Source organism: Quercus lobata, chromosome 8 (assembly GCF_001633185.2).
Source record: "Quercus lobata isolate SW786 chromosome 8, ValleyOak3.0 Primary Assembly, whole genome shotgun sequence".
NCBI lineage: Eukaryota > Viridiplantae > Streptophyta > Magnoliopsida > Fagales > Fagaceae > Quercus > Quercus lobata.
The window spans coordinates 54,487,364-54,510,896 of NC_044911.1; the positions used below are offsets into that span (position 1 = coordinate 54,487,364).

The following is a 23,533-nucleotide window of genomic DNA, read 5'->3' on the forward strand; positions in this document are numbered from 1 at the left end:
ATTCCATATGTTGTTTTACTCAAATTGATTGTTACTTATGACTACCTTCTTGAAAGAGAAATCCTATCTTAATTTCATATGACTAACTCATTTTTTTGCTACTAAGAACCATTATAAATATACGTATAAATAATGTCATATATTACTTAGTTGTGCCACAACACTCTTTTTTTATTCATTGGAGGGTAATAGAGATAAACAATTTTTTTTTATAACTACACAACAATTGTTCCATCTCCTCTTGTGGTTGGCACTGAGTCTCACACGGCCATAGGTCAATAACAATTATACCTATAAAGGAGAATAAAATGTATAAGAGGAATTTACTCGACGAACCCAATGCCTCAATAAAGGACAAAACAATTCATATTTATCTTTAAGTTGGTAGTCCAATTGGTGATAGCTCCTAATCTAAAGTATCTATGCCTCAAACCTCATTCTATAATTTTATCCTAATTTATATTCAATCAGCATAAATCTTGTTATTGTTATAGACAATCTATGTCTCATAATCGCTCTCCTCTATACATGACCAAACCATCTCAAATAATTCTTTTTCATCTTTTCATCAATAGGAGCCACCCCTATCATTAAGCAATTCTTTGTTTCGAATCCTATATTTTCTTGTATTTTCATTCATCCATCATAAGAGTTTCAGTGAACCAAAATTTAATACAATATAACCTTGTCTAATTCCAGAATAGAAATTTAAAGAATACAATGTTTTAATATAAATAATTGTTATCTTTAATTAACTTTTTATATAAGCTTATGATAAGTTTTATGTAGAGCTCAAAGTAACTGTATATAGTGGTAATGGTAAGCTGAAAAACCACTATGATAGTTTAATATTTAGAAAAGTAGAAAATTCATTATGAGATGGGGTAACAAAACTGGGCAGCTTCTATTTAGCGCAATGACTGGGATCCAACCAAAGACTAGACCTAGATTGAGGCAAATTAATCAGTTCTTAATCTTCACAGATTATCTAAATATAAATGTTCTACTTGTTTTGTTCCTTATCAAACAACTTATACATATTAATGTATTTTATCTCCAAAAAAAAAAAAAAAAACTTATACGTATACTCTTGAGTGTATGGGACAAACATTTTCAGTATGTGAATTTCAAAGTCTTTTCATTTTTGTAACACAAGTTTAGTACAGGGAAGGCTATTTTCTTAATCCTTTTTTTTTTCCTCTAAATTTTTTATTTTGATCAAGTGACTGAAATCTTCAAAATCTATAAAGTGAAAAGATAAAAAAGTAGGGAAAGAATGCCACTACAGAAGCACTGACCAATATACAAATGAAGAGGGAAGGATTTAAAAAGAAACAGGTTTCACAGAACTCTATTGTGAAAACAAATTGGTCAGCGTCATTTCAGACATGTAGAAATTATAGGCAAATGAGGTGCACCTTCAGCAGCAAGATTGGCTACCACCTTCACAGCGTGAACTTGGACGTCTGAGTCTTCAGATGTCAACAATTGTAAAATCTTTTGAAGCCCAACTGTATTGTGAAGTCCAAACAACTTGTAAATCATAGTATCTATAGAAGTCACAACAGGGAAGAAAAACAAAAGAATTAAGCAAACTTTATTTGGCCCTATCACTGATGAAATCTTGCCTTCTTCACATATCTTTGCAATTGTGGCCCTCTGACCAGAGATATTCTCTCTTAATGGATTTGACCTGTATGAACCCATTCGGTTCCCAAATTCTGAAGATCCTTTACTTAATTCTTCCTTCATATAAGATTTCTTGTCCTGTAGAACATTCAAATGTGAGGCCTAAAATACAAATAAAATATTTTCATAATGAGGATGCATGAAACAAATTACCTCAAAGTCATTCTCATTTTCAGGTACAGCCCTCTTTAGTTTAAATAGCTCATTTTCAATACCCTTCCTTTGTTTCTCCTGTTCTAAAAGCCTTTGCCTCACAGAGTGAAGTTCTTCATTTAATTTTTCCTTTTTACAAGGAAATAAAAGTAATTAGTAATATTTACATTTCAGTTCAAACATAAAACTCATAACATAAATAATAAGTTTTACATGACTACAATCCAGAAAAACCAAGTCGATCTACACTTTGAAGGAAGAGAACTTAAACCAAACCCATCTGAATTGGTATGTCAACCATACCTTCTGTAGTAATAGATCTTTATTTTCTGATTTCAGGGATTGTAGTTCACTTAAAGTATTTTCATGTAGCTGATACATTTCTTGTAACTTCAACGCAAGTTCATCAATCTGTTTCTGCCCCTGGATTTTGAAACAAATAACAATACTAAGAAATGGATGTATAGAATTCAAAATGAACGATTCACAAAAGGTGAATTATCAGCACTAGGAATAGTTGAAGGGATAGTTGCACTGTGGAAGAATTTGCCTCTCCAAGATAACAGTAGTAGCACTGAGATACAAAAGGGACACTGACTGGGTTCTTAGGGTTTGGCACTTTTAATAGGTGCCCAACAGGGTTATCTCAAAGTAAAATCAACATATAAACAATGGTGCCCGTTATGTTGTCTTCTGCATGGACATATTGGTCCTTACCAAAATAGCAATGAATTTGCTAATTTAAGAGAAATCTCATTAATCAATTACATCATTGAAGGAAAAGAAGAAGAAGAAGAAGAAGAAGAAGAAGCAACAAATTAATATAAGTGAAAAAATAACATCTGTCAATAAGAAGTGTACAGTAAGATTACTGAAATCAGGACAATGCTCCAAATAACTTTAGGCTTTAACAAAGAAAAAATTTAATCCACTGTCATGAGTAGCCATATTATCTATCTTGCCAACCATTCTCTTGTCAGTTATCACCCTTAACCTTGAACTTATGGTGACAGAGTTTATGAGTCATCCAGCTGGAAGGTGTCAAAAAGGATCAATGGAATAACAAAATTTTGCTTAGCAAGTTCCAATTCACAAATTAAAAAAGATGAGTCTAAGAAACCTGTATTTCTCAATAAGGGATGTTTGGATGTGCCTTGCAAAGTGATCAAATTGATGTCTTGTTATAAGGTGTTTTAACAGAGAATTTTTAACTAATTATGGGAAAATCTCTGTGATCATAAAACATGCTTATAATAATGCCTTTTACATAGATAAACAATTCCCTCTACTTTTTTTTTTTCCTATTGTTTTGTTTGTTTGATTTCTTTTAAAGGCAGATTTAAATGTATAGAAAATAAGCTGTGCTTTTGAAGGGATCAAGGAGAAAATGGCATCACAGCTCATGATACAACAAAAACAATTGCAGGACTAAAATTGAACCTAAAAGTGAAACATGCAATATTCCATATTCCATCTATCCAAGTATAATTGTTCCTCTGGACATTCAAAACGGGCATGCTCATCCTGTAATTGCTTAACTAGCTCTGCTATTTTATTTTCATACATCTGAGTGGTGTCAGCAAGGACCTTCTGATATGTAGAATTTTCCATATGATGTTTCTACTTGCAATAAAACAGCATTAGAATTTTTCCTTGTGTTTCTAAAACTTTTCACAAGATTGCAACATCATTTAAGACAATGTTATATGAGAACACACAAGTGTCAAAGCAAATCATAAAAGAAATCCTTTAACATTTTGTTCAAAAAAAATAACACATAAGCATGAGCCATATGTGAAGTTTTCCAAAAATGAAAAATCCCACAAGAAGAAAACAGAAATATATAACATCAAATGCGTAGATAGGGCAGAGCATAGAATTCATCATTTTTTAATTTCAACCACAAACCTGAATTGACTTTTGCTGCTCACTCAGGAGCTTCTTCATCAGAGCTAATTGTTCCTCAGCATTTTCAGAGTGAGCACGCTCATCTTCTATCTGTTTAATCAACTCTGCCATTTTCTTCTCATACATCTGAGTGGTATCAGCCAGTACTTTCTGATATGTAGAATTTTCAAGTTGGTGTTGCTACTAACAATCAAACAGCAGTGTAAATACTCATGCCCATATGATCAGAATTCTTTGTGAACATACCAAATGATATTAAAAAGTTTATGGCAAACCAAATAGCTAAATTATATTATACATTGGCATCCCTAACATAAACAATAACAGTAGAAAGCTTTACCCAGAAAATTGGGGTTCTGAACATTACCAAGCATATAATCTCGGTAAATTCCATGCTGCAGCTGTCTGCTCTGACGCAGGCATTGGCAGCTAAAGTCTAAGCCGGTGCCATCAATATCACTCAGGTTAAATAAATGTGCATAAGTCATAATATACTCAAATATCAACTGCCTCCAAAGTCCAAGCACAACCCCTCCCCAAAAGAAATATAAAAAGCACTAATAAAGTCAAACAAAGCAACTGATCATTTTTCCTAGAAATTGATAATCAATACACCTTTCTACAATCACAACACTGTAAATAAAAAAAAGACAGCTAATGTTGCATAGAAATAGGTTTTGATCCCTTCTAGTGGTACAAGCCCATTAGCATTAATTCAGCATACAATGACTACAGTCTTCTTTTGTCCTGAACTAACTCATACAGGTCTTCATTTGTAGTTTATTTTATATTTTAAAATAACATATTTCAGATCAAATAGGTAGTGCATTCCTTCATTATATACATCTGACATCAGGAATTATTTTTACTGTCAAACCCTTAGCTGTGATTTGTACCATAAAACACTCTTAACAGTCTACTTAATATTTCTTCTTCTCCAAAAAAAAAAAAAAAAAGCCCTTAATATTTCTTATCTAATAATGCGTGTAAAGGTCAGAGTCAAGCATACAAAAAAGAAAGGGGTATAGCATTATTCTTTTAAAAGGGAAGAGAAATTTAATTAACAAATGGAGACAATCTAGTACACAGGAAGTGTAAAAGAGAGAAGAGAGCAGAAATTTCAACAAAAACAAGAAAACTTAGGTCATTGGATCCCCTTGATTTGGTAATATTTTTATTAAACCTATTAATGAGGCCATGTGTTAATGCCTGACCACTCGCCTATAGTCTTAGTAACGAGCTCAAGTGAAGTTGTTTTTCATAGACCCAAAATCATGAGAAGAGCAACTCTTATATGTACAATCATCGAATTATAGGTGCCCTAGAATAGATAACCAATTTCAAATTAAGTTGATTAATAGAAATGTTAGACTACATGGCATCAGTTAAATTGAACATATATATCAGTAGACAAAGAAAATAAGAAGATAAGGAAACGAACTTAAACTCAAAATATATAAAAGGGAAGGGGGAGGGGGAATACCTCACTGTGTTTTAAACTCATTTCTAGCTTTGAAACTTTATCCTGCATCAAATTGTTAAGATCTTTCTGATGGTTCAATTCATTTAAGATGCCTTTCATCTCTGATTCCAAATGGATATTTTCTTTTTCCAAAATCTACAAGTGTGTACAAGATATTAGTGAGAAAATAATAATCATAAGAGATTACTGCACAAACATTTCGGCACAGCACTAATAACTAGGTATAATTATAAACAAGTTGGGTGATTAGAATGTGCGAAAGTAAGCATATTACTAGATATTAAAGACCAGTTTTAATGAAGTAAATCTGCAAAGAAGATACCAACCCAAAAATTTGTAACAATGCACAAGCAGGAAAGAGAGCTACCTCAGACCTTGTGACTAGAACTTTTCTTGCTTCAGCAAATGAATCATGACACTCTCTGAGCTGTTTTTCCAATTTGTATTTGTCATCATCTCTCAACTTTTGTTGCCTTTCAATTTCTGCAGTAAGATGATCTACTTGACCCTCAAGCTTCCGAGATAAGCTTTCATAATCAAATTCTTCTTTAAGCTTTACCATATTTACTATTTTCATTGCCTGCAAAAGAAACAAGTAATTAATCGGCTTGATATGCAAAACTCAATTACCATTAGAGTTGATGAGTTTTATTTTGTTCATCCACATTTAGAGTGAAAGCATCAAAACTATGAAACAACAACCAAAAAAAAAAAAAACTCTGGAACTGACATATCAGGTAAAAAATGAGAGTGTGCATAAGAAAACTATCACTTGCTGCCTTTTAAATGCCATAATGTATGAGCACCTGGTTTAAGAACAATAAGAGAAAAAAAAGTAATAAAGATTTATCTGAAATGGGAACATTGAACATTGCATGCGTCAGTGTCAATAAACCCTTGCTAATGTCTTAGGCTGATGTTTGCTCCAAGATTAGCAGACTGAGGCAAACTCTAGGACAAAACAGCAGTCAACTTGGAATGGTTTGGTTCACTAATCAGTTCTGATACATGGTTAGAAGCTCTGGGAGGACTAACTCCTAAGTGTCACTGTCACAGACATTAAAATCTAAGGCAAAGACTGTTTCCTTTCTAATTCAATCAAAAAGTACTTGCTTTTTAGTGAAAACTAGACCATGAAAGACAGCAGAATTTCATAGTTGACTAAAATTAGATGCCAATATATATTATAGTTTCCAATATTATTGTCTAATACAAGCCACATAGAATTGATACAGATGATAAATGCCGTGTGCTTCGTATTTTATAAATTTTAAAAAGAAAAAAGAAAACACTCTATACAGAAGACAAAAGCTGTATACTTGTATATTATTGAATTTTAAAAATTAAAAGAAAAAAAACTCAATGCATACATTCACTTCTTTTTCATCCATTGTAATGCAGATGTCCAAAAAGGGATATGCCAGAGAAAGATTACCAGAGCATTGACTGCTTTTATATTAAAACTGCAATCCAGAACCATAAATGTTATAAAAAAGATTGTACTCAGTGCACAAGGCTCTTGCTTCAGTGGATCTTTTTAAATTACCAATTGATATGGTAACTTTAATTATTTAAACACATATTTCTAACAATCCCCCTCACGTGTAGGCCGAAATTAACTTTTAATAGGTGAGGCCTAACACGTGGGAGTTTAAATGGGAGGTAGAGTGGAGAAGACAAAGATCGAACTCAGGATCTCAGGCTCTAATACCATGTTAAATTACCAATTGTTCCAAAAGTTTAAGCTATTGAGATATGGTAAATTTAATTATTTAACCACATATTTCTAATAGATTTGAAGAGTGATGGTTGGTAAGCAACCTTCACCCCTAGTGTTAGAAAGGATGATTACTAAACTTGAACCTGCAACACATCACTTGTGTGGAGTGCACCTGACAGCACCAAGGTTCAACACAAAACCATACATGTTGTGTATCAAATGTGTGTATACTTATATTTAGGATAACAACAACCACAAGGCCTTAGTCCCAAAATTTTGAGGTCAACTATGGATCCTCGAAAGATTAGTTAGGATCGGCCATATTTCGGATAAGTAAATTTATTAATAAGACAAAAAGGGCATAACCCAAGTACACAAGAAGTGCACATAGGTACACCAATAACTAAGCTCTAAAATTACAATGATCCATAAAATCTGAAAAGGTTGAAAATGAAAACAAACCCAACACTATCATCCACTCATACAAGGATATGACCAACAACAATTTTCAGATATAAATTAGACCTTTCACACCCTTGAAGCTTCTAGCACTCCTAATTAAAAAAGAGAAATTATCATAGCGATAAGAAAACAGGGAGGGGGAGGGGGGGTTAGTAGATGATCAACCACATGATATAGCCTACAAATTATGATAGAAATCCAGAATTTCCACATTATAAAGCTTAATCCAACACACCCGCTGCCCAAACATTATCGTGCTAGCAGTCTCTGCATGGTGCCGTGCAGATGGCCCGATTGTTACTATAAGCGAAGTCCTTGCTGAGCCTATTTCAATAAAATTAAAGTTGAATTTCAATAAACTAAAATCACAACATCCAAAAAATTTTATCAAAATAAAATAAAGCAACATGAACACAACAATATGCAAACAAACAATCACCCACAAAATGCACAAGGTTTACTCAGGCATAAGTATAATTTCTATATATGATCAGATATATACAATTCACTAGTCAGCACATAAACTAGAAATCTAAAATATTTCATTTGAAAGTACTATAAAATGACTTAAAGGATAAAGAAAAAGCACACTGGGTTGCCCATGTGAATTTATAGAAAGAAGAATATTCACACAATCATACGATACAGTCACATTGGTAAAATCAAGATAAGGAGTAGGATAAATAGAAATTCTTGGTCTCATTAGATGCGAAACAATACAGAAAAAAGGTTTGAAATTCTAGAAATTTCAGTTTATTCAATAAAAATAGCACAACGTAAAAATAATAACCTCCAAATGAATCACGAAGCAATCTTGTCAGCTTAGAATCTCTAGTAGGTATATGTGAGCTGTTTTCAGCCAATGCATTTATACATTTTCCAAGGGAACTGAGAGAAAGGTTAATAAACTTAGCCTCTTCAAGCAATAGGCCTTCACTTCCTGCAACACAAGGATAATAATTATAACAAGAAGGTTGCACTTTCCATAATTTACTATTTACAAAAACATTTAATTTAATGTTCAATTTTTTTTTCACAACTCATACCCAATGCATAATTATACTGTCCAATCTAAAAATTAATAAAGTAGCAATAACAATACAAATAATAATGTTTTACTACACAAGATACTGTAGGAACTAACACCATAAAATAGGTGAAAACATCACCCAAAAAAAAAAATCATTTAAGGCCAAGAATTATTGAGCCCTAAAAAGTGATTAACAAGAAAAGACAACAGTAATGACTTATCAAAAAAATAAATGGTAAAGTTAAACAAAAAAAGGAATCAATTTAAATGTAATGAATACTATAAAAGACAAACCAGATTTGTCTATCCTTTCAGATCCGGCTAGATCCACAATCAGCAACTTGCTTTTTCGGACGATGGGTATGCCATTGCCATCAAATAAATCACTTTTAGTACCCTTCTCTTGAGAATTAATCTCGTCGTTTACTTTTTCATGGACAGATCTTCTTATATGAACCTAAAAAAAGCAAGGTTCAAGGTTTTCATTATTATAGGAAAAAAATGTCATGAAAACATTCTTTACAATTTTAGGCAATGATTAAAAAGAAATAAGAATCCTGGAAAATATCTACCATGAGAATTGCATGACTACGAGAAGATTCTGTGTTCATCTTTGTATTAGCTGCATGACGGTTTGCCTCACCAACTTGCAGTAGCTGTAGAAAATGATCAAGATCTTGAACTCTGACTACAGTAGCACCAGGCAATGACACTTCACCAGTTTTTGGGTCCTCATTAATAGGAATATTAGTCTTTTCTGGTGCAAGCAAATCTTGTATGGATTCCATATACAGCTAAAGCAACAACAAGAAATAATAAAAGGGTGACCACCCAGGAGAACACTAAACATGCACAATTCTGCAGTCTGATGACAAGTAAGCAGCAGAATGGAAATGATGAAAAGTCCAATGAACATAGTTAATTTTACAATCAAATATATGAATGGCACATAAAATGAGAGGGGAGGGGGAACTTTTGACCCAAAAACCTATCACCCATTGTAATTTTCTTAAATTGAATTAAAAGAATAGATTCCACAAACATCTGGTGTGCATTAAATCTCTATCTCTCTCTATACCACATTGGAAACTAAATTTAAGAAGCCCCTATCTATTCAATTCTATCAAATTCAAGTCTTTAAAACGATTCCTGTTTGTCCATAATCTTAAAAATTGTCCAGGATTTAGTAAAATTTTTGTTGGATTTCAAAACATTTCCATTTTCTGGCTAACTTGAGTTTGTGAAGAAACCAAACTTTGATGCATGGGTGTTGAAGAAGATGGGAGTTTTAAGAAACATTGGAGTGTGGACACAGAAACATGCCTATTATAGAATATGAAACACTTAATCAGCAACCTTAACTCAAAAACCCTGCACACCACATAAACACAAGACAAGCACGTCTTACTACATCACTTCAATACCTGCAAATAGGAGACTTCTACACTATCAGAAGCAGGAGATGTACTGGCAATAATGTCTTCAAGAGCTCTAACCATAATACCTCGTTCAGATGCATCTTCTTTACCCAGTCTTCCAACTGTGTAAGTTTTTCCAGTACCTGTTTGGCCGTAAGCCATAACTGTCCCATTATATCCATTCAAAACACTCTGCAAAAGTATGTCAAAATTGACTGTATAAAATTAACATGCCATTCCATCCAAAAAATTTCAAAATTAATTTCTTTTGTGACTATGAGAGAAAGGGAAGTGAACCTCAGCTTTGAATTGACCAATTAAAATTATTATTCCTCTATCCCGAATTGTGTCTCATGTTGGAGAGATGCAATGTCTAAGCTGACTCAATTAATGCATTGACACATCATATAATTAGCAATGGTCCCAAAATTGTCCTTTCATAATTTAATTTTTTTTCTTTAGGTGTAAGGGTAATGGTAAACTTGAAAATTTTAGTGCCTGTACCGTTTACAAAATGACACAAAATTTTGAATGGACAGAATAGAATCTGATACCCAATTTCGGAATTGGGAGACAAAAAGCCACATAAAGATACACATACACAGTTGACAACCATACACAAAGAGCATTTAAAATTTGTCACTAAGTTACAGTCATAAAGCAATAGAGAGCTCGTAATTCCTCTGCAATACCAATTAAAAAAAAATTTTAATTGCAAAATATTTTGTAATGTAGTTTTCAGCACAAGAACTCCCCTATATGATGCATTTTTAATAAAAATAGTTCTTAAAAATGTGAGTTAAAAAGGATCAATTTCACTTTACCTCAACTACAGGTTTTGCAACCACTTCATAAACACGCTTTTGAGAGGCAGTTTCTGTAAAAACTTCATCAAATCTATAAGACTCAGAACTCCAGTTGTTTTTACTCAGCTTTAACCGCTTCAGCTACAGGGAGGAAATAACAAAGAAAAGGGAAAAAAAAAAATCAATTAATCCCAAGGTTCTGGTGGCTGGTGTTTGTTCAAAATATAAAACATATGCATTTCTGGGGAGAGGGGGAGAGCTCTTTAATATCAGTTTCAATCTTTTAAGCGTTACATGTAAATCACCTCCGGTTGTAACTCAACACAATCAGAAAAATCAGCATCTGAAAGAAGATCTTCAGCATTTCTTGGTCGAAGTCTGATAGCAACTCTCACCCTTCTGGGCTCTGCGGTAAAGATAAAACTCAAAAACTTCATAAGAAATCTTTCTTAGTAATCACATTATGTAGCAGGGCAATGCTTTTTAATTCATGCAATGAAGCAATATTATGCTCAAAAGAGGCAACTATAAATGTTTTTTTCCCCCATTAGACTAATTGCAATTCAGCACCGATTTCAGACCCCTCAACCACAAAGTTACCTCATTTTGAACATTAAGTAGCTCATGAATCATGTTGACAAGGCAGCACTTCTTGATGTCTGTGAACATTCATCAATGATTGATGGGTTTTACAAAAATTCATCATGACTAAGTTATGTTTACCAATTCTACAACAGGAAACATTTCGCAAAGAAAAATCCTATATTCAGCTCACTTCATTGAAAACAATACTTTCATCAAGGTCATACTCGTGGAAAATTATTAGGCACTCCCAGAGTACAGTGACACAGTACTCCCTCCTCCCACATAAATGGTGGATCCCACAATGAATTTGATTAGCAGGATCCACTATTACGTGAGACGATGAAGTAAAACGTCACTATACTCTCGGAAAACTGAATAGTTACTCCATACTCATAATACTTAGTTATTATTATTATTTCTTTAATTGTTTCACCATGGTCCAGGGGAAAATGAACTCATAGAATGGATATCGTTAATGAACACATTCATAAATTTATTGTCCAATGATAAATTGTGTGGTTCTCTAAAATAAGACCCACAAGCTTGAATCAAAACCTTTTTTTCTATATGTATTTCTGATGCCAAAAAATGTAAGGAACTTCGAAATTTTCCTCACCAATTCAGCATTTTATTTATTCAAATTAATACTAAAGTTACATCTCCAAGCAGCCACATAAGTACAATAAGAAAAAATAAAATAATAATAATAAAACTAACATCCCAGAAATTCAAAGGGAAAAAGAACTTAACCCAGTTCTAAAATCGATATAAGAAATAAATCAAAGCATTTAAATGTCAACAAGTACTTCAAGTTCCAAAATAAATAAACCAGGCATATTGATTTTGTGTGTGTGTGTGTGAGAGAGAGAGAGAGAGAGAGACCTTGATCGGAGTGAAAAGACTGAGTTCGAGAATTAGGGATGACAGAGCGTCTTGAAGTGGCGGAGGGAGGCTTGGGCCGACCCGAACTGTTATGGGCCGGTTGAGCATGGCCCACAGTAGTTCTTGAAGAAACAGCAGCAGCAGCAGAAGAAGAAGAAGTAGAAGTAGAAGAAGAAGAAGAAGATCCATTATTATGATTATGAGAATAAGATTGTCTGGACGACCTCGAAGCCATTATTCTCCTCTCTAGTCTCTACTTGTATTGTATAACCAAAAAAAAAAAAAAGACCTCTCAACTCATTCTGGAGCTTCAAATAGAGACACAAAAAAAGAAATTCCAGTACAGAGATTTAAAAAAAAAAAAAACAAAGAGAGAGCAAGTCAAAGCAAATTTTCTCAGAGTTTTATTCTATTTTTTTTTTTTTAAGCCTAAAAAACTTTGAGGCCGGCACGATGGAAATGGAATGGAACAGAGAGAGAGAGAGAGAGAGAGTGAATAGTGAATAAAGAGTGAAGTGGTTTCCGTTCCCGCGTTGCGTCGGTAACGCTCGCTTTGTTTGATTGAGTGGGACGGCCCAATTATATTCTCCTAAATCTTTTTATGACGTTGGAAGCTTAAAGCTTAAGATTCTTTCTTTTTTTTTTTTTTTTTTTTTTTCTTTTTTTCTTTTTTTGAATTTTCAAAAAGTTGCCTTTTTAGCAAATCTGTACAGGACAAATCCACAAATTTAATGAATGGATATTAAACTGCAATTAAAATATGGGCCCAATTAACGGCTATAGGAAAGTGATGATAATAAATAAAGTGATGCCGATTGCTTATTTTTATGAGAAAATAAACAAAGATGCCATATTCCTTACCATACTTTTTGTGTAGTGCCACATTACATGATATATGAATTATCTGAAGCACCATATTATTATCTACAATCACATTTACAATTTGTGTTTTGTCTGAAATGTTTTGATTACTAGACAGATTTTTTACATCTTCCTTCTCAAAGAAATAAAAGAAGCTTTTTTTTTTTTTTTTTTAGGTTTCTTAGAACAACTCCATTATGGAGTTACTAAAGTCCTGTTTGTTAATTTCAAAATATGTAGATTGGATTTTACTATATCATCAATTTTTTTTTAATTGTAAAATTCAATCTCTCATTTCAAAATAGAATGATAAGTTTTAGGAAATCTAAGATAGAGTTACCCTAGGAACTTTAAAGAATCTTAGTTTGTTGATAGGCAATCATAGTTTGTCATAGTGAAAAAAAAATATATATATATATATATATATAGTTAGAAATTTTATTAATTTCATTCTCTATAATCTCAAATGAAAGTTGACTCTACCTCCAATCAATTACTAGAGAATGAAGCTGATAAGATAAATTGTTAACCAGGGAAATTTTGAAAAAAATAACTTTTACCCTTAATACTTAGATCAAAAAAAGTTCCAAAGACTGAGATAAAAAGTTAACTTCTTAACATTGAATTTCAACCCTAGTATTGCACAAAATCTCAATTCTATAGAATTATTTTTTATAGTTATAAAGACCCTTAAATAAACTTTGTCATAACTTTTTGTTTCATTGTCAATTGAGACTCTCTTTTTTTATTACACATAACTTTTAAGGATAAAAATGTTTAACATTTTCAAGAGTCTTGTAACTTAATTGGAATTTCTTGCCTCTTGGTATTTTCAGTGAAGACACTATGGTTGAATTCCTCGTAACCTAACTATCACTCAAATTACATATAAAGAAAAGTGTGTGACAATATCTTTACCATATTTTTATGTTCCATGTTCCAACCCAAAAGTATTCTACATATGGCAGCTTCTTTTGACTAAACATTCCAAAACACATATTTCATTCTTTATCCAATTCAAAGCTCTTTTTAATCCACTATATTAAGAATCCGCTTGAAAAGCACTTTGTTCATAAAAAAAAATAGCGCAAACCTTTGGTAGACATTATTGAATTGTTGCTCTCTTTTTTAACCTTGTGCATGATCTAACACTTGATCTTCCTTGTTTTTGTCCTAGTGGGTTCTTGTGTCTATATATATGCTTGTAGGCCCTGTGAATGTGATCACTTACTCACTTTCCTTTTAATGGTCCGTGGTTCAAACTATCTGAACTAATATTAACGGGTTTTCAGACACCATTTTACCCAAAATTGTCAAACATAAACAACTTCATTTGGGGCTTGACACATGCAGTGCTTTTGACATTGTAATCAGAGAGAGTTAGTGGAATTATGATTGTATAGTAGCTTTAATTGAATTTTTCATAAAATTATCGGTCCGAGCATTGAATTTACAAAAAAGTGGATGTTGCGTTGTTCTTACATTATTTTTTGCATGTATACAGATAGGCAAGGAAGGTAGGTGGAGCTTAGACCAGTCAAGATGGTGTAATTAATTTTGTAGCTTTTTGTTTGTCATTTTCAGGTGCCGTCCAACAAGGTTGTGAAACATTGACATGTTCATTTTGTTTATGTCACTAAAGCTGACCACCATTGTTGGAATGCAACCACCGACGAAAACAATAGGACCCTATTTATCCTCTTAATAACTATTAACTAAGCACAACCCTTTGGAGGTGACAATTTTCTTTATTTTATTTGAGATAGAAATCTTGTGAAAAAGGTATCTTATATACCCGGTTTATAAGACTTATGTGAGACTAACATGTAGACCTCACGTTAGACGTATACAAGATTTTTTCACTCTGGCCTAATCTAAATATATATGTATGTAAACTTGAATCTCAACCTTTACTCCTCCCACCTTACAAAAACTTATACTTCTAAAGTGACCATCATGACAAAAGAGACAATTACGGAGAAAATATTTATCAAGTCGTAGCTACAGTGCCTTGTGGGTTTTTGGTAGGAAAATCAAGATAAGTCATAGATTAATGTCTAGTTCTGTTACTTTTCAGAGGAACCAAATCTGATTAAAGGAAGTGATAAAACCTCGTCAAGTGCAGCATAAAACACATTAGTTCACCATCTAAAATCGACTACTTAGTTCTGTGACATTTTTTTTCTATTTTCTATCGGACACTGCAATGCCTATTGAGAATATTTTAAGAGAGTTTAATGATGTTAAAACCTTTCTAATTCTGACAGATTTTTCAGCAGAATAGATTTGCTACATAAGCTGGTGTAGTAGGTCCATCATAAGGATCTGATTATTGGACTTGGAAGAAGGTTTCATGAATCTTCAAAACTATTATAGTGACAGGTCCAAATAGTTGTTTTGGCAAATGAATGCAAGTGAGTTGGACTTGGTCCGACTGTCAGGGGAAGAATATAGTGCTCTGGTGCTTCCCTGTTTTTTTGTTTGTTTTGTTGCGATCATTTGGCCTGCATATTTTTTTACATTTTTGTACCAGATGCAAGCTGGACTGGAAAAGCACCTTCTATTTATTTGTCTAATCAAACCAAACATAACAAATACAGTGCGTGTAAACGGGCTAAAGCCTGTGTAGAAAATCCTATTAACATCCAATTACATACTCGTTATTGTATACTTCACATGCACTCCCTTTTCTAATCGTGTTTTAAAAACATAATTGAATCCATGCGACATTGTATGTACGGTTAGCGTGTGACTATCATTAGAAAGCTCATTAAGCTGAAGCTCTGATTGCCAATCTGATTTGGCTTTTTTCATGTCTTCACTCAAATATTCCCTGTCCTTCCTATTTGCTAGTGCGAAACATAGACCCTACTACCTAGCCGTAAGGTCATAATCAGAGCAGATCTTGGTTTATTTTATGACACTATTTTATAGTAAGTCAAAAACATGTCAAATATGATAAGAAGTAGGACTCTATGATTGAACGTATCACTCATCTGCTCGTCCGATCTGTTGTTAAAAAGAAAGATTTCCATGTGCATGATTTTTTTGCATTTGTGAACAGAACAGCATGTGAAGCGAGCCTGGCACGAGGTTCTATAACAAGGAATTTTAATTACCTTTACTGACAACACAGGCAACTCCATACCATATAAATCTTCTCTATTTTTTTTCCAGGTGATATAATGTGCTACATGTTCTAGATGCAAGTAAAGTCCAAAGCTTCTTATTAAGCAACCTTCATTCATTCATGTTGCAAGTTGCAAATTACCACCCGTGATCATTTTTTTATAACACTTTTGTTACGAGAAGTGTTATGTTCACAATATTTTCACAAAACTTTCACAATAATTCATAGATAATAAGTTGTTATCGGTTCTAATTTGAATCTACCACTTAAATTGTTTTATACCCACTAATAACAGCTAGTAACAACCTGTTATTTATGTTTTTTTTGTGAAAATATTATGAACGTGACATTTCTCTTTTGTTATAAAGTAAATGTGAATGAATTTTTCACATGAGCTGGAATTGATCAATCGCTCACCTTTCTTGTTCACCGATATTGCAGATAATACGAAAAGGTCCTTCACAAAAGATCAATTCAGCATTCACAACCTGTAAGATATGTGTGTTAGAGAGAGAGAGAGAGAGAGAGAGAGAAGATGACAAGGGCACCAACTTAATTCATACCATATGTACACAGTACACACGACCCCCTCTCAACTATACCATGAAGAATTAACTTCTGCATCCTCATGGAATGTCTCACATTATGGTAAGCCCACAAGAATGTGGAGCCCAACTATAAGACCACTATGTACGACAAGTGTATGAGAAATTTTCTTTAATACCACAGCCTCACATGCCTGCTAGAGGGTCAATATCAATAAACCTAGACTAAAACAAATTTCACAAAATATTTTACAAATGCCCAGGTGACAAGTTCTAAATAGTATATGATAAAGTGATATCAACGGTGTACCAAAATAAGAATCAATAAAAACTTGTGAATTCAACTGTTGTATCAAGCTAAAAATCAATGAAAACTTGTCAACTCAACTGTTGTAAATTGTTGTCTATAGCATTACTTGGGGCAGTATAGATGCCATAAACTTGTCAACTCAGTTGAAGCAGCATGCCGCATGTACTGCATGGCCCCTACATAAATCCCTGGGTAAACTGAGTAATAATCAATTCTACATTTGGAAAGGGCAGGCCAAAACCATGGACAGATCTCATTAACCTCTCTAAATTAGCGTAATAATAATAATAATAATATATCCAGTAACCACAGGACTGATATAATGCGTCTAAAACCAAGTTCAGATTAAAAAAGAAAAACACCACATTATTCCTCATATGGAAGTGATAACGTATTCCATTTTTGTTTATGATTCAACTTCTGAGGTAAAATCATTACAAGTCCTGATCTCTAATTAAAAAGCTAACACACTATCAGCAATATAACCATTTTCTTTACAGCCTCTCCTTTGTCATTTGCACTATTTACAAAAAGAGAGCACTTGTAACCTGCAATCTTTCCACATTTATATGAATGATCTTACCACTTCTCACCTTCCAAATTCTGCAATAAAGATCACTTGCATTGATACCAATAGTGGCACACTGGCATATACAAGATGCAGTCCAACTCAAGTACCCAAATTCTGTCCCTCCAAAGGGGGTGGTAATCACAACCAAATGGCTCCCACCCATTACAATAAAGTATTGACGAATTTCCGTGGCAACACTCCAAAGCTGAACTTCATTTGAATTAAGGAAACAAACTCCAGCATTGAGCAGAAGTTTCTTAACTCTTCCAACCCAGTGCCTTCAGATGGCTTTGTTTCAGCTCAATGTGCTTCCCTATCCTGAAAATACCAATGGAAGTTAAATTGTGATAGGTCTGAGAATAGCACTTGCATATCCTCAAGTGAGTCAAAGCAGCACTGACTTGTCTAAAATCAAAGGTATCAAATGAGAAATGCTATCACACAGTTATGTACAACATTGACTTAGATATGTATGAGACAAGCTTAGACATAATTAGTGGTGGTATACTTGCCTTTTTTTTTATTGATGAGTTATGCATGCTCCCTGTAGATTTTGAACCCACAACTCACCCTCTAACTATTTTTCTATAAGTGCTAAGTTCCAACTACCCATACCTGCTACTTTTTTTTCCAGGCAAAATGAATAAATCAGCACTCTGAAGTTTTTTTTATTTAACTTTCGTTTCCCACCCTGACCCCCATTTATAAGTTACCCGGCACTCATAAGAGAGTGTTGGTCAAAAAAAATGAGACCCAAAAAAAAATAGGAGAGAGAGAAGCACTGCCAAGGAATGATTTTAAAAAAAGTAATTATTTTGAGCAATTACCCAAGATCCGATGGAAGTCTGAAACCACCAATTCTGACACGCTTTAATGAATGAATCTGCAACAAGAAGAAACATAAGCAGCAAAGGTGATCACGCCAGAAATATAAATCAATAAGCTTTAAGGACCAGCTATACACAAGAGTGATAGACCAAATGTTGGTACAAGATAATGCTCCATGTTCACTTATTAAATTTTTTTTAATAAGTGACAGCATGTGTATTAAATTTCTGGAATGAAATTGTGAACAGAATCTTCTGAATAGTACCAATAATGCATATGCCTACACGTATGTATAATGAAATAACAATTTTGAACAAAAGCATTAAAATTGTCCTATAATCTTGAAAAACTGCAAAGCTACTTTTTTCCCTATGCTATCTATATAAATGATGAAGGAACAACTCTACTTAACCATACTTCGTGTGTGTGCGCACGCGCATGTAGTGGACAGATAAGTTACACTCACCCCTGGGTCTTGAACAAATGACTTTATCCACCATCCCAATATCAAGGGAGGAGGAAGTGCCATTTGAGTTAGTGTCATTAATCTCAACAATCAATCGATATTTAGAAAATTACTATGGCCCCCTTTACATTACAACGAACACAAATTTCATCAATTGAACGTACACATATCAGTACAAGTGCACAACTAAGAGGAAGGCAGGTTAAAGCAACTAGTCTTTCTTATCCGAAGGCAAGCAAGACAACAAGGGAGGTTTTAAGCAACTCCATGGTTTCCATATGGGTTTCCTTTTGGGTTTGTCCACTTGTTTTCCTACTCAGGTTCTGGTTCCTATTCTAGAAATTTCAGATTGTCACTGACAAAGGTTGCTTCCTTTCCTTTACTGTGCTTCAAGCTGATGAAGTCATGCTTCAGGCTTGCTAGTAGAGATACGAAAATGGGCCATCTCAAGATAGCCTCAAAACACCATTTCTATTCTATTGCCAGTTCCTTGTATCAAAATATAGAGTGGGATACCACTAACTCTGGAAAGTGAAAATGTTTTCATCAATTAATGAAAGCTAACCTCAAGTCCAGCATTTTTCACAAGCTCTCGAACTTCATGTTTCCTCCCTTCATGAACCTGCAGGATTCCACATGAACGAATGAAAATTAAACACTAGCAGAAATGCAGTGGAATCTACCTGACAAAGGGAAACAAATGTATAGGATAAGTTATAGAAGACTGGAATAGGTAACAAGTACCACAATGCGAAGACGAGGTCTTGGTATATCTGGTTGTCGTGGTAGTAGCTCCACAGAATCTGGGGTGCAATGGACGCCCTCAATGACTGTTCCGTCATTGATGGCTATCAAGTGCCGCTTATTAACATCACCATCTATTACTGCTATATATCTGGCAATCACCAAATGTTATTTTGTATGTCATCAGATTAAGCAGGAATGGAAGTTCAATATTTATGCCCAACAGTAAAGTTCTGACTCAGGAGGCAATAAATAAATGACATTAGCATAAAATTATATCATGGTAAGCAACTAAACATTTTAGTTGTTGCTATCCAAAGTATGCCAACCAATAAACTTTGAAGAGCATGCCAACATCAAATCAATTTCCTGTGAAATTGTACAAAAGTGTAGTTTCACATAACTATTAAGTAATAATTATGGATGATAGCTATTTTTCAGTAGAACATTTGCCCCCAACAACAAAAAAATTAAGGAATGTATGCAGTTCAACACTCACTCCTTTGATAAGTTAGCTGAAGGATGTGAAATTTGTTGAGCAAAATCTCCTGAAAACAAACAGCATTGGGCATGGTTATAAATGAACTCATCCAAATTTCAATCTATACTTAAAGAACTCCAAGGAAATAATTGTCTTTAAGGCACACCAGGTTGCATGCATTGCAGTTTACATACCATCATTAGTCACAATAATCAAACCGGTAGTGGCAACATCAAGGCGCCCTACGGTGAACAGTCGTGGCTTGGGTACTCCTGAATTTCTTTTATCCTGGAAATGCACACTATTATTTGTTGAATTTGCTCGATTGTTTTTTTACAAAGTTTACAATTAATTTTTCCATGATGGTAGTTTTTCTTTCTTTCTTTTTACTTTAGTTAAAATCAACAACCAAAAAACATTAGATAGAAGGTTTCCACCCACACATACCAATATCTTCAAATAATCATCAAATAGACTCAACACGGACTTAGACTCTTTGTCCCCAGATGAGCAAATGTACCTGTCACGACGTAACTACATTAATTTACACACACATCATCACCTAAAGAGCTCAATCCACAAATGACCCCAATGATCCAAATGAAAAGAGCATTAGCAACAGTAACAAACCCTTTTGGTTTGTTCAAGGCAAGATAAACCTTTGGAGGCTGCTTCTTCGGAAGACGGTTCCCATTGACATAAATAATATCCTTCGCAGGATCAACACGAGTCTGCAAATAGCAACACACTATTTATATTCACACAAACACAAAGGCCCAACTCATTTTGATATCAATAACAATAATAAACCCCCTAAGAAGCACGGACACTCCAAAACATGATGCCAAGACACTCCTCCACGTGTGTCCTCATATCCCCATCTTACTGCATCCTATTTTTTCAAGAATTACCGTGTTGTTGTGTCTCATGTCATTGTCCATGCTTCTTAGAATCAAATGCAGAGAAAGCTAATAAGAATACGAATGCAAACACAACTATATATGCTATAACCTGTGGAGTATTGCACACGGAACCATTAACAGTAACCTTGCCTCCAAATATAAGCTCTTCACTACTCCGCCTTGATGCCACTAAAAAAAAAATAACAATATTTATGTATTATCTGAAGTCATATTCTCTATTACTTCCTTAATTATCGCAAACAACACATACTAATAATCCGTTACATAATTGTGACAAAGTAAAACAATCAAAAACAGTAGTTGAGACAAAACATTGTTAATGTTAATGTTAATGTTACCTCCGGCGGCAGCGAGAACCTTACTTAGGCGCTGAGGGGGGTCCTTGAAATTATCATTATAGAATCTCCGAGCAGCCTTGGAATAATTGGATTTAGGAACAACCTCGGAGCTCTTGTTTTTGTTAATCTTGTTTTTTTTGGTCACTTTGGTGGTGGTGGTGGCGGTGTCGGAATTGGCCGTCGCGTGGAGAAGACGCGCGGGAGGGTGCATCTGGAGCTTGAGGTTGCCATCTTCGCCCCGGACAATCCACGGGATGATGAGCTGGCCTCCGGATTCGGGGTCGGAGTCGGAGAACGGGTCGGGTTCGGAGGGCTTGGGTTTGGGCTTTGGCGGTGCGAAGGAGATGTTGAATTGTGGAGGAGAGGAAGAGGAAGAAGGAAGTGAAGAGGTTATGATGCGAGGAAGTGTACGGAAGGGTCTGAGAGTGAGAGAAGGTTTGGAGAAGAGGAGTGAGGACGAGAGTGATGCCACAGTTGCTGCCATTTTTCTCAAGATAATTTGGGGCGTTCGAACTTTTGAAGGATTGGCTGAGAGGCCTGAGGGGTTTGGGTTTAACTACATGCGATTTGGATTTCATATTTTTGGAGGGGATTTCTTTTGACATAAAACTACAAGTCGTTCTTTTTCTTTCCTTTTTTCTTTTTTTTGGAAAAGAGGTCACAATGTTTTTACAACACCAATTATAATATTTTATTGGGCAAATTACAACTTATCCATCAGTAGTCTGACCGAAATTTAAGTTGTCTACTTGTAGTTTGAAATATGACACTTTACCCACCTGAGGTTAGCTCGTTTGGTTGGAGATTTCTAGTATCGTTGTTCAATTTTCAATGTTGTAGAAATACGTGTTTGAATGTTATAAAAATATATGTCAAAAGTGTTATTATTGTTTAAACACTGAAAACTATTGCTTAAACACTGGTATCAAACAACCTCTAGTTAGAGTTCCATAACCCACTCATATTAAAAACATGACTAAATATGTAATTTTACTCCACTTTTATGTCTCTCTCCTCCAAGAACACAAAAAACATAAAAATACAAGATCAAATAAGATTAAAAAAGAATCCAGCAAAACACTTGCATCATGAAATTTCAAATCATAGGTAGGTAATTTATATTAATTATTTCGATCAAATCTCAAATGAGTAAAGTGTCAAATTTCAAATCATAAATAGGCAACTTAAATTTCAGTCAAAACAAATGTTGATAAGTTATAATTTACCCTATTATCTTGACTTTGGTGTGAAAATATTGTAACATTTTATAGGATTAGTGATTAATTCCTAGATCTAATATTATATAAATTGCCCTGTCATTAAAATTTAAAAATCTTAAGAACCAGACTTTTCAAGAGAAGGTGGACAACAAGTTGCTTTGGAGTTTGGACAACAAGGTGGACTGGACTGAAAAAATGGGATGGGTGGATGATGAATAAGAATAAAGTGCTAGGCAGACCCATTTCTAAGAGTTGCAAATCCAATTCAGGCTTTTCTTAATAGGGGTAGACAAGAGGGGTATGGTGCTTGATTAGTGGCAAAGACGTTCACTCTTAAATATGGGCAGGATTGTTGTTAAGATCACTATGATTCTTCTTCTTGTTGCCATTGCTACAGCAAGGCCCTATGCCTTGGTATGGTACTTGTGAGAGCAAATGGATTGACGTGGAGCGAAATGCTATGTGGATGTAGTTTAAAGAAGTGTAACAACAATAAACTACACTTCAACTTTTAGATATTATATAAATATAAATAAATAAATATGACAATCTAAACACTTTTAAATTTGTAATATTTAATCTGAATTATTATTATTTGGATAAGTGAAAGACACTCTATCATTTCTAGCAAAATGAAGAGAATTCTTCCCTAGCAAAAATATTGTCCCCTCGCTTTGTGGAAAGAAACAAGATTCTATCCAATGTCTTTTTCTATCGTTCACAAAAAGATTTAGCAAATATCAACATTTTATAATTACTTTTCATTTTGTGCCTAAATGACCAATGATACATAATTTGCAATTTACCAATTTAAGATTTGAAACCATGTACTTATAATGCATCTAATCATCATCATCTAATTAACATGTCATTGTTTTTATTTATTATTTTAACATTGTTAAGAGGTAAAGAGAGCAGTGTTGGATATGTTGAACCACCATTAGGGATGACAAAATACTTTCATCTCGCCCCGCCCATTT

General features: G+C 34.0%; 2 protein-coding genes across 2 annotated transcripts; both read right to left on the reverse strand.

Annotated features, from left to right (window-relative positions):
* Positions 1 to 1,362: 1,362 nt before the first annotated feature.
* LOC115958123 (kinesin-like protein KIN-UC) lies at positions 1,363 to 12,702 on the reverse strand. The gene is made up of 15 exons (XM_031076488.1): positions 12,137 to 12,702; positions 10,975 to 11,075; positions 10,688 to 10,810; positions 9,870 to 10,055; positions 9,018 to 9,239; positions 8,740 to 8,902; positions 8,206 to 8,355; positions 7,651 to 7,739; positions 5,601 to 5,813; positions 5,234 to 5,368; positions 3,751 to 3,930; positions 2,146 to 2,265; positions 1,843 to 1,971; positions 1,629 to 1,767; positions 1,363 to 1,511 (listed from the first exon to the last, which is right to left on the reverse strand). The coding sequence occupies exons 1-15, from the start codon at positions 12,369 to 12,371 to the stop codon at positions 1,378 to 1,380; spliced, it is 2,319 nt and encodes a 772-aa protein (XP_030932348.1). The 5' UTR covers positions 12,372 to 12,702; the 3' UTR covers positions 1,363 to 1,377.
* A 4,595-nt stretch (positions 12,703 to 17,297) lies between these two features.
* Positions 17,298 to 21,884, reverse strand: LOC115958128 (putative ribosomal large subunit pseudouridine synthase SVR1, chloroplastic). The gene is made up of 10 exons (XM_031076491.1): positions 21,334 to 21,884; positions 21,084 to 21,163; positions 20,703 to 20,803; positions 20,520 to 20,592; positions 20,267 to 20,360; positions 20,091 to 20,139; positions 19,592 to 19,742; positions 19,413 to 19,469; positions 18,381 to 18,436; positions 17,298 to 17,871 (listed from the first exon to the last, which is right to left on the reverse strand). Exons 1-10 carry the CDS (start codon positions 21,815 to 21,817, stop codon positions 17,811 to 17,813), a joined length of 1,206 nt encoding a protein of 401 aa, XP_030932351.1. The 5' UTR covers positions 21,818 to 21,884; the 3' UTR covers positions 17,298 to 17,810.
* Between the last annotated feature and the right edge of the window lie 1,649 nt (positions 21,885 to 23,533).